Source organism: Tigriopus californicus, chromosome 3 (assembly GCF_007210705.1).
Source record: "Tigriopus californicus strain San Diego chromosome 3, Tcal_SD_v2.1, whole genome shotgun sequence".
NCBI lineage: Eukaryota > Metazoa > Arthropoda > Copepoda > Harpacticoida > Harpacticidae > Tigriopus > Tigriopus californicus.
Window position 1 is genome coordinate 10665765 of NC_081442.1, and position 11401 is coordinate 10677165.

General features: G+C 41.1%; 3 protein-coding genes and 1 long non-coding RNA gene across 5 annotated transcripts; 1 reads left to right on the top strand and 3 right to left on the bottom strand.

The window, feature by feature from the left end:
* Positions 1 to 140: 140 nt before the first annotated feature.
* Positions 141 to 1021, bottom strand: LOC131877370 (uncharacterized; the record flags this gene model as incomplete). The annotated part of the gene is given in 3 exon segments (XM_059223009.1): positions 141 to 313; positions 376 to 518; positions 585 to 1021. Coding segments are annotated over 3 exon segments (368 nt in total), but the record flags the coding sequence as incomplete, so codon positions are not given.
* Positions 1022 to 4002: 2981 nt separating this feature from the next.
* LOC131877371 (uncharacterized) lies at positions 4003 to 5627 on the bottom strand. The gene is made up of 2 exons (XR_009372879.1): positions 5485 to 5627; positions 4003 to 4270 (listed from the first exon to the last, which is right to left on the bottom strand). It is a non-coding gene; the product is annotated as an uncharacterized LOC131877371 (long non-coding RNA).
* On the top strand, positions 4240 to 7590 carry LOC131877366 (putative polypeptide N-acetylgalactosaminyltransferase 10). 2 transcript variants are annotated; one of them, XM_059223001.1, is made up of 12 exons: positions 4361 to 4553; positions 4614 to 4948; positions 5011 to 5185; positions 5245 to 5465; positions 5526 to 5692; positions 5756 to 5953; positions 6024 to 6319; positions 6387 to 6497; positions 6562 to 6649; positions 6710 to 6899; positions 6962 to 7145; positions 7319 to 7590. In XM_059223001.1, the coding sequence occupies exons 3-12, from the start codon at positions 5030 to 5032 to the stop codon at positions 7481 to 7483; spliced, it is 1776 nt and encodes a 591-aa protein (XP_059078984.1). In that variant the 5' UTR covers positions 4361 to 4553; positions 4614 to 4948; positions 5011 to 5029; the 3' UTR covers positions 7484 to 7590. The 2 variants fall into 2 exon arrangements, with proteins under 2 accessions (XP_059078985.1, XP_059078984.1); XM_059223002.1 differs by lacking the exons at positions 4361 to 4553; positions 4614 to 4948 and adding an exon at positions 4240 to 4312.
* LOC131877367 (uncharacterized) lies at positions 6681 to 9984 on the bottom strand (the record flags this gene model as incomplete). The annotated part of the gene is given in 4 exon segments (XM_059223003.1): positions 6681 to 8124; positions 8629 to 8889; positions 8986 to 9204; positions 9261 to 9984. Coding segments are annotated over 4 exon segments (1352 nt in total), but the record flags the coding sequence as incomplete, so codon positions are not given.
* Positions 9985 to 11401: the final 1417 nt, after the last annotated feature.

Genomic DNA, 11401 nt, shown 5'->3' on the forward strand with positions numbered 1-11401 from the left:
ATTTGCTCAATTTCTTAGTATTTGCCTTTCCTTTTGTATCTACGACTTGAGTAAAAAGAAATCACTTGCCCGATTTGAAAACATGTTAACCATTATGAAGTAAACTATTGTAAAAAACATATACATTCATCTCAACCAACCTTTTGGTATCCAATTCTTTGATTCTGTTGAACGTATATTGTCCAAGTTTGACATCCTTGGATTTGGCTCGGCATCCTTCATATTTGTCAGCCGGAATATCGGTCCGGAATCCTTCAAGATTACTCAAACAATCACGAGTAACGACCACATTCGACCCTTTTCTCTCAATCAGCTACACAAAAACCATTATAGGAGTAAATATATATTCAATAATTGAACACCTTCGGGACTTACTTTGACACATCTGTCGTCCGATCTCGGACAGATCTTGCCCCAATACCATCGCCAATCGAAGTCGTGTAAACCACAACCAGGATGAGTTCCCACACACTGATAACATATTAAACCCGATTCGAATCCAGTTTTGAACGACGACCCTAATGTAAAAATTCCATTTTGAATTTCGCATTCAAGCACAACATCCTTAGGAATGAATGAATTACCTAGTCGTATCATGCAGATGCACACAATGGCAAAGAAAGTTTTAATGCCCATGGTGATGGTATTGAAGGCCTCTTTTTCGCAATAAAACTTTATTCCCTAGTCTAGTGAATCCTGATGGGCGAGGCGTGATTCGGGCTTTCAAAGCAAAACAAACTGATCCTTCTTCAGGAGAGAGCTACAAACCAATGAATCCATCCAGGTACTATTTTGCTCTGCTTAGCCGCAAGTTCGTTACAGGGTTGTAGCATACTGCAAGCAACTGTGAAGTTGGCTTCCAACCGGACGGGACTCACAGGTGAAAAAAAGAGCGCTTGAAAGGCAATCACTTCTCAGGAGAGACAAGGTTGGAGTGGACTCTGATTAGAAGATGTTCCGCAGAAAAGGATAGGGGTTTCATAGTTCATAGTTCATACTTTTCTACAGGGGTGGGCCTATTTACTCGTGCAATGATATTGTGCCATAGACCAAGTTATTATGAACAGATTGATCTGAAAGTTAGCTATTTGTATCCTCGAATTCTGACGACCAATGCAGGAGTTAATGCAGGATTATTTAATATGACCACCTTTAGCCCGCACAATTCGTAAAAGACGCTCCTGGGCACCATCAATGGCGCCACGGATGATGGCTTCATCCATATTTGACCACGCAGCCTCAAGGGCTCGTTTTAGGTCATCAACAGATTTGTAGTATTTTTTGCAGACCTTTTCCTCTAAGATAGCTCAAATACTGAAATCAAGGGGGTTCGTATTTGGGGATGATGGAGGTCAAAAGTCTTTGGTAAGAAACCCAGGATTTTGCTCCTTCAGCCAACTTTGAGTCAATCTGGAAGTGTGACTGGGTGCACCGTCTTGGGTAAAGGTCCATGGTTCCTCTCTGAAAGATGTATTGGCCCATGGCATTAACCCAGTATCCAATTTCGAATTGATGGACACTTTGCTCTTAATCTTGACACGTTTTTCAACAAATACCAGAGGAGATTTTGAATCCCGGCTCACGGCCGCCTATACCATGACAGAGGTGGGTTTCTGGCGTCGCCCATAACTTGTAAGTAGGGGTCGGAAAGAATTCTTTATAGGTTGAATTAAGTTTTCAACTATTTTGGCCATTTTAGGGCAAAACAAATATTTCATGAATTTTAACCATAAAATAACCTAGAACCGAGGATTATCGGGGAAAAGAAAGGGTTTCAGTATTGTTCTGGGGAAATTTAGGGGAAATACTGGATGGGTGTAAATAAATTGTGGGCAATGTTTGTCCGCACTCAAAGATTTGTTTGATATTAAACCTTAAGTTTTCATAAAGGGGAAGTATTGAGCACATATAGTAGTTTCATACTGCAAGTGATCTAATTTTAGCCTAAAGGCAAGTGGTAACCTACCCATTGTTTGCCACCAAAACTATATTCTAAACTGCAACTGAGAGCAGTCTTGAAGTCAGAACCAAAACTAAGGGCCTACTGAAGACCGGCAAGAGGCCCAGGGAAGTGGATAAGCCTTGCAGTGTCCGTCCAAGTTCATCCAAGAACAGCCAATCTCTTTACATATGACCAGACTAGAGGGCAAAGATCTGGGATTGCACTGAGCCTAAAGAGCAAGAAGATTGTGAAAAATATTAAGGAAGTAATTTATACCTGAGTTCCCACACTAATACTTGAATATCCAAACAAATAAGAAAACATTATTCACCTTTTTTTACCTACATTTTGAACTCTACGTTTTTGGAACGTATTTTGGCTGATTTTCGTAACTTAAAAACAACTATTTTGACCGATATCACAAACTATTTTTCCGACCCCTGTTTATTAGTTATGTCCTGGGCTTAAAGTTACGCGTTATTTTTCTAACAAGTAATGGTAACGGAACGGGTTTTTAGCCCTCCCGTTACCGTCACTTTTTTTCTTTTATAAACGAGGGAAAGAAAATGCGTGAAGGCTTCCAACCGATTTTTAAAAAAAAAATCCATCTCAAATGCAATGATTTACTTGCTACTGATGTGATCAAATAAATAATCAGTGACGTCATTCATTTCACGTCATTTTTACGAAAAAAGTAACGTGTTACTTTTTTCAGTAACGGGTCAAGGCCTGGATATGTGTAAGCACTTTTTCGTTACAAAAGAAATAGCTGTTAAAGATGGGAATCGGTTATCTAAAGAGGATCAGAGATGCATCTTAAGCTGATTGGTAATTACTATAAAGTTTGAATCAAGCATTAGTCACTCAATAAGAGGTGCTATATAAAGCATGTTCTTATAAAGAAGAAAATTTCTGTTAGTTTTAAGGAAACCGGATTTCGCAGACTTTAGATGATGAGAAACAATATTCCCTCTACTTTTGTTTTTCCGCTCCTGGACGAAACAGAGGGTGCTTCCTCCGCTCAATGAAAAAGACCATTGCAAACTTCCACTATAACCACATAGAAATCCATGACTATAACCCACGGAGGACGCAACTTAATGGACCTAAAAGGAGGCAATATTACCTCCAACTTCATGTCGTTATTCAATGCTCTTACATGCCCTTGCATGCCCTTACCTCCATGATGAACAAATGAAATTCACTATTTATTTCAGATTGTCACTTTACTTGTGCAAACCATAGGCTGAAATTAAGCCAGGATAGCAATACAGTTCAAAACCCACGTCAAAATTCAAATGACTTGAACTTTACAGAATTTAGTTGATTTCTGAAAATTTAGTGCGATAACAGTGATGGTACAAATAATACAACAAAAAATAGCAAAAAATACAGCAAAAGGGGAAAAATGCAAAAAATATAACAATATATTTAAGATATTTGTTGCCATATTTATTCTTTGTAACAGAATCTTAAGTAGGATGATGAAAGAACAAAAATTCATGGCAACAAAAAATGCAGAACCTTTCCAAAGAGAGCGCACAAATTTTCACCATAAGTACTTTACTCTATTGAATGATTACACCAGGTCTTTTTTCTTAACAAGAGTGTGTCAGGTAGTCAAAACTAAAAAGGTTTAAGTGTGCAAGGTTACCAAAGTAACCTCAAATACGTGTTTATTAAAAAAATGGCTTGCCATATGGGGAAATTTAAAATGATTTTGCTGCAGAGCACAACAATGCATTAGTGTTTAATTAATGCATCAACCATGTTGAGCTAATGTGTAGTTTCCCTTCTACTGAATGCTTGAAAAAGAATAAGTGTTAGCAGCAACTTTCTTCATTTTTTTTGTTAAATAGCATGCAAAAAAGCATGATAATCAAGCGCGTTGTGTAAAAAATCAAAAAAAAATAGGAAAAATGATACAATAAGGCAAATAGGGCAAGTTGCTTTAAATATTTTCGATATTTTCATTTTATTTTTGCAAGACAAAAACACTTGATAAAAAAAACTCGCCATGTTGAGCCCAAAATGGGAAAAAATGTAATACAATAGACAAATGTTAAAAGACTGCAAAATTGCATTTGCTATGTCTTGAACATTGAATAGCCCTGGTGATCACAATATATGTTGGCCGTGATGTTTGTCCCCAATTTGCACCCACAGAAAACTCAACAAGACCCAAAATCAGGGCGGCCACGAGAGCGGCGACGGCGAGGCCAGCCCATTCAATACACACAGTCAGCCATCGCATCATCCTTGATTCTTTTGGTGAGGGTCACGGCTACTGACGGTAGAGGGAGCATCCATCGATTGGCTGCTGCAGCTCTGTGGAAAATTATTCGAGCGTCAGTCAATAAAACACAACAGGTTTGTTTTTACCACTCTTCGTTTTCTTTTCACTGTGCCATCTTGTAACAAATAACTAACAATGGTACATGAGTTGTGCGAAATGGGGTCAAAATTACTCAAAAACACTTTTAACTAAACCTCATTTTGCTATTATGGGAACTTGTGTCAGTGTTGACCGGCCAAATCAAAAGGGAAAGAACCACATAAACTTCCCTGCAAGTTGGCGAGAACAGGCATTAGACATACGATTTTGCTAAAGGTAACTCATACGCACTATGAGTCAATGAAGAATTCGACTCAATCTGTCCTTTTTTTAAAGGAGGCAATGACGTAACAGCAAAGAAGGCGCAATCTGACAAGCACAAGATACACAATTTTTTTCGGGTAGAATAAGGACCAGGCTATAACACGCAAGATCAGTTTCCGACGCGCAAAATTTGTCTGGACTCTACATGGATTTCGAATATACCGCTATTTCCGGCGAAAAAGCAGCCTCAACCTCGATCGAATCATAAGACAGGCCGATTGCTGATTTGAAGAAGAGGGAGTGCATAGGCAATGCATAGCACTGAGCTACACATGACATGCAGAAGTGACACGAAAGCAATCATGATTGCTCACATACCTGGAGGCAATTCAAATTAGTAACAAGTGGTAAAAATCTAATCTTTGCAAGCATTAATTCTGCATAAAGTTTGACATGTCTTCATTTTCAGTCTATCATGTAGCGAAAAAATGAGATTGAAGGTCCCCAAGAAGAAACTATTTCAACTAAGTCAAGCATCAATGATTGCATTGAGTCTGGTCATGGTTTTACACTGGCTGCTTCCCAAGCAAAACAATCAGAGTTCAAAGGCAAATAATGTCCATGCACAACAACGCTCTGATTGGGTAAGAAATGAATCACAAATTCATATTGGCATTCATTCCGAAACGGATATCATGCTTAGGACTTTGACGTGAGTCAAAAAGTGGACTGGCATGACCATCAATCCATCCAAGCGGATCGAATCCGAATTGGACCCGGAGAACAGGGTTCTAAAGTGACTCTGTCGCCAGAGGATAAGATCAATCCTCTCCAGGGAACTTTGTACTCGGCCAATGGGTTCAATGCCTTTGCCAGCGATCAGATATCCTTGGACCGGTCGGTCAAGGATATCCGACATCCAGAGTAAATATTCTAAACTCACAGCTTTTGTAAGGTTGTCTTATTGAATCTCCGTGATTCCAGGTGCAAGAACAAGGTCTACTCGAAAGAGTTGCCCACGGTGTCTGTGATAATCCCGTTCATCAATGAACACTGGAGCACTTTGGTTCGGACCTTTCATAGCGTTTTGAATCGATCGCCGGAATCACTCATCCGGGAAATCATCCTTGTGGACGATGCTAGCGATAAGAGTGAGTCATCCAACCTTACTATGTGCACATATGTTCTTTAAACTTTAAATCGTTTTATTCTAGTTCATCTGAAGGATAAATTGGACACATATGTGCATAACACGCCTCGGTTAAAGGGGAAAGTTCGGATTCTCCGACTGTCCCAAAGGTCCGGATTGATTGAGGCTCGTCAAACTGGAGCCAAAAATGCCAAAGGCGAGGTTCTTATCTTCTTGGACTCGCACACGGAGTGTAACTACAACTGGCTTCCGCCTTTATTGGGTGGGTGGAACAACGTTTGGGTTGATTTTGGGGTTGATGGAGAAGGATCACGATTTGATTTTTCTTCCAGAGCCCATCGCCGCCGATTATAGGACGGCCGTTTGTCCTTTCATTGATGTGATAGACATGGATAACTTTGAATATCGGGCCCAAGATGAAGGGAAGAGAGGGTCCTTTGACTGGGAGCTCTATTACAAACGGCTGGATCTTCTTCCCGAGGATCTGGCCAACCCGACTCGACCTTTTAAAAGTCCAGTTATGGCGGGAGGATTATTTGCGATCAGTGCCAAGTTCTTCTGGGAACTCGAAGGCTACGATGAAGGCCTCAAAATCTGGGGAGGAGAGCAATACGAGCTTTCGTTCAAGGTAAGAGATTCTGAGACGTCAGTCAAAACCATTCACATGTCAAACTAGGTCTATTTCTTGTTTTTAGATCTGGCAATGCGGAGGTCAAATGTTTGATGCTCCTTGCTCGAGAATTGGACACATTTATCGAAAGTTTGCACCTTTCAGTTCCGGTGGTTTTGGGAACTATCTCGGAAAGGTAAAATCAATCCCGGTTGTTGTATCACGAGTTTGCTTTAACCCTGGTTCTGATCCGATTACAGAACTACCGACGAGTAGCTGATGTATGGATGGATGAGTATGCCGAGTACATCTATAAGCGGAAACCCAATTACAAATCGATTGATCCTGGTGAGTATGGTTTGATTTCAACAATTGTCTCTCAATCTCTTTCAAACTATGTCCACATAGGAGATATATCCAAACAAAAGGCTTTAAGGGAGCGATTGCAATGCAAATCGTTCAAATGGTTCATGGAAAACGTGGCCTTTGACCAGCCCAAACATTATCCACCCGTGGAACCCGATGATTACGCCCATGGATTCATCAAGAACGTCCAGTATTCAAACTTATGTGCCACAGCCGGTTCCAGCAATGAGCCGTAAGTTATTAACTTGAGAAATCAATGCAATGAGCCTGGCTAGCCTTGAAAGTTCCTTCCAGGTTTTTCGTATCGGAATGTGATGGCTCGTCGCGGCAAAAGTTCATTTTGAATTGGCACAAAGACATCCGGACTTACGTGTCGCATTCCATGTGTTGGGATGTCTCTCAGGGAGGCGATGAAGCTCCAGTTATGCCTTATCCCTGTCATGGAGGAAAAGGCAATCAGTTATGGCGCTATTATCCGGTAAGTTGTTGCTCATTGTGCGCTAAAGTTTCAATCATTGTCGAGTCTAGAGCCACTATAGTTCTATTACAGTGGCTCTAGTCGAGTCTTGGAACTTCAGAATCATACAAACGTTTTTTTTTGCGTTGTGTTTACGGTGTATTGCTCAATCATTTTTGTGCTTCTATTGCCAGGAGACCCAGCTCCTCCGCCATTATGGAAATCAAAGGTGTCTGGATATCAATGCCGACACGAAAAAACTATTCGTGAGCAATTGTCGTCCAGGATTGGAGAGTCAAAAATGGCTCCTGGACAACATGAATCAAAATCGTTTGGAAAACTGGGAACAAGAGCCGTGATTGGTCTGATTGCGTTGTGCATTTTCCTCGTCCGAATGTGATATAGAAACAAACCCCCCTAACAAGATCCAACGAAAAAAAATAGAAATAAATTTAACCGAACCTTTGATCTCAGTTCCATAAAACCTTTTAACCAAAAGAAGTTAAAAACCATCTAAGAGAGGTAATCTGAATTCATTTTGACAAATCGGTATTCGATATTATCATTGAAGCGATCTCGTCAAGTAAGCTGGTTCAAAATTCTCAATTTGACTCCATACTAACGATGTTTTTAACTTGTTTTAGGTATGTGACGTTATTCTGAGTCCCTTATTATCTCGCTGAACCAGCTTTTGTATAGCTTGTTCGAAGGGGTACAGTCACGAAAAGCCCTCTCTCTAAAACGAAAAAAACCACATAGCTTGTTTATGAATGGAAAAACATATATGCATTACTCTTAATTTACCGATAAACACGAAAAAAAAAAAAAAGAATGACGGGACAACTTATCAGTTTAAAAAGGGTGTTTCACAAGGGACAGTGATCGCTCATAATAAGTACAATCCTTGCAGGAGACTTCTGGGTTCACGCCGTAAAATTGAGTGAACTGGTAATACAGCATTTCTGTATCGATATTCGCTCGGCATTCTTGTTCGCTCAATCTGAAAATCGAGATCAAAATCAAACTCAGAATCCACTTCCTAAAGAGTAAATACTTTTACCTGGTCACGTACAGGGTTGCTCTAACATGGTTAGCTCTAACCTAATCATGGTAAGTAAGAAATTGGTCTGAACACAAAATGCATTTTCTTGATAATATTGTTCGAAGAATCTTTGGAAACTTAAACAAAATGGCTCATATGTTAGAAAACCTTGATCCTAATAAGGAGATTGTCACTCCTCTTCAAGCCAACGCACCCTACACTTTCACAGATAAAGGTCTGTTATCGTTTTTTTCCCCTTTAGAACCGACTTACCACCACAAATCTGAACTTCATTTCGGTATTGAATGGGGAAAGGAATATTTTCGCTAAAACATATATTAGGAGACAATAGTTAACAAACTACTACCCGCTAAATGCATAATAGCACCCGTTGACGTGAATTTCAGCTCATCCCGCAGAGACAAGCACTTAAAAACTGGCCACCCCTGATCCACAACTTGCCTCGCTGATTTGTCGTAGAACCGGAGAAATAACTCGGATTCGGCCATTCCGTCCCGAAAATGGCGGAGATATCGCTCCCAGTTGAGAACTTGTCGACGAGCTTCCTTTTCTCCTGGTGCCATCAACGGGAACTTTAGTTCGTAGATTGTTTTCAAAAATTCTTGCTCAAAGTCACTAAACCGGATTCTCTTGGTCGGAGGTTCCTCCCAAGAATTGCGATCTCGTCCACGTTTGCTGCCAACAATTTCAACAGGGGATGTTCTGGAAGACGGCAATTATCATCTTTGTATAGCTGATATAGCTAACCAAAAAACTCTTTGCAACAAAAAAAAAGAAATCGCCCTCAAAATCAACTACCTGTCGCCATGAATGTTCCTTAACACCCCATTTTGGATCATTAATGAGGATCGATCTCTGATAGATTTTCGGACGGCGTCGGACCATTCTCTACCAATCCCGAATTGCTCGGCCATCAGTTTGCGGCGAAAACCATGGTAACCGTATTGTTGTGTGGGATCGACATTGAAGCTCAAACCCAACTTGTCAAGCCCATACCTCTTGCATTCTTCCTCATCCCTGACAAAGATCGACAATCATTAGTCATGAGCTGCTTAAACGGATTTAGAGTTTACCTCAGGTTTCGCAACTCGTTCCACCCTGCATCGACATTATCCTGATTTTCTTCGTTATCGGGACTGATAAATTTGACGGCGGTCCTGGGTTTCTTCTTAAATATCTCTGAAGGTGCCAAGGGTACCTTAGGCTCATCAGCCATATCCTGGCGGTCCTCATCGTCGGATATGACGAATTTGATGGGGACCCTGGGCTTGCGTTTGAACTTCTCGGAAGATTCTCTAGGTAACTCGGGTTCACCGACCATACCCCGGTCGCCCTTATTGTCGGAACAGATGAATTTGCTGGGGGTTCTGCCCTTTTTCTTGAGTTTCTCTGAAGATTCCAAGGGGATGGCAGGTTTGTCAACCCTAGCCTGCATGTCATCTTTATCGTCACTGACATATTTGATGGGGCTCCGAGGTTTTCTCTTGAATATCTCCGTAGGTTCCAAGGGTAACGCCGGATCTTCAACCTTTCCCTGGTTGGCTTCTTTATCGTAACTGAAGAATTCGATGGGAGTCCACGACTTTTTTCGGCCTTGCTCCTTCCTTTCTGAAGGTACTTGATTGGGGTGAACGTGGTCGACAAACATACACTGACCCTCATCCTCTTTCAGGTTCTCATTTTCGTCCAGGGGCACGTCCACCTTCTCTAAGGGCTCATCCAAGAAGGGTTGGGGCGACTGAGGACCGTTCGAGGACGACAAAGAAATGGTTTCCAGGGACGCTCGGCTGGCCGACCCTTTGGCATTAGAAATAGGTTATCTTGACGATTGAATACGGTATACTTTATACTATTCTAAAATTCCCGTGGTCGGTTACCTATCAATTGACTAATTTACCTTGAAGTGAAATCAAGAACACTTTTGGCCGCAAATGAGCAATCTATTATATATATCTTTAGATAAAGAAAACGTAAGCAGTAGTCACTCAAATTGGGCGTAAAATCAAATGGACTTGAACAAAATTATGATTGTCGAGCGGAATGGAGCGACTTCCGTAATTAGGGAACCAAGAGAAACACGTTTACCGCAGCTGTGTATAAAAAAAGTCAACAGAGACATACTTCAAAACACACTTTTAAGTATGTGCAGCCATGCTTGATTTCAATTTTGACTATGGTTGGGGCGAGTCCGCCAAAAGTCGGACTCATACGAGTTCTCAGATATTCCAACTAGTTCCCGTACTCACCGAGTCTGGTAATGAACTCAGCGGGATTTCAGCCCACCTGAAAACTAATTTGATTTGGCACATTTACAGTAAGCAAAAGCAATCGCTTTTTAAGGGCTCGCATCTGACAGGGATTGGCCCGTTTTCATGAGCAATATCAGGATAAAATGATCATTCACTTTCGACAATTCCGAACTGCAGTTCTGGTCCAAAAACTTGAGTCTGGTCAATTTCTCCAAACTCGGGCCCAAGACTCGATCAAATCCGGACTCGCCCCAGCACTAATCGAGACCAAACGTATCAAGACCCACTTTATGCGGCAAGTTAGTTTAGTTCGAGAAATTTTGAAACATGGCTCGAGGTGTTGACGGACACTACAAACAATCCTGACCCACCTCTCATTGAAAAAAGGTGACAGCACAACTGGGCTTAGCCCAAAGTAAAAATCTAACCCCGACAATCTCGCTCATTGCCCATGAGAGCCTTATAGAGGATGTCAGGTAAAGGAAATTCAAGGAAAAATGTTGTCCGGCACCCTGATTTTGGGCATTTTGTGGAGAGAGAACTAAGACAAACATCACAGTCAACTCGCACCATTCGCCCATTGAATTTCTAATAATCAAGTGTTTTTGAGCGAGTTGTGTTACAATAACCCTACTCAATGAGCATCTTTGGTGTTAATCAGTGAACGCATGATCAAATTGGCTCAATAACATAATGCTAATTGCCTAGACAAGCATGTAAAATTGAAAAAACGTCAAAATCCAATGCATGCACAGTGCAGTTTGGCTGGGCATGTTGTCTTTGATTTTACTCCATGGAATAACGTCAGTTGTCCATGAACGCGTTTGTTTACTTGACTAGCCCTATGAGCCAGGGTGGGCATTTCATTTTTGGACACTTTTGTCCACCCCTGTCCAAAAGTGTCCAAAAGTGTCCAAAAATAAGGGTGGACAAAAGTGGACAAAAGTGTCCAAAAGTGTCCAAAA

Coding starts and splice junctions, on each gene's coding strand:
- LOC131877366 (XM_059223002.1), top strand. CDS start 5,030: ATGAGATTGAAGGTCCCCAAGAAGAAACTATTTCAACTAAGTCAAGCA. Junction 6,498..6,561: donor TTGGGAACTATCTCGGAAAG/GTAAAATCAATC, acceptor ATCCGATTACAG/AACTACCGACGAGTAGCTGA. Junction 7,146..7,318: donor AGTTATGGCGCTATTATCCG/GTAAGTTGTTGC, acceptor TTCTATTGCCAG/GAGACCCAGCTCCTCCGCCA.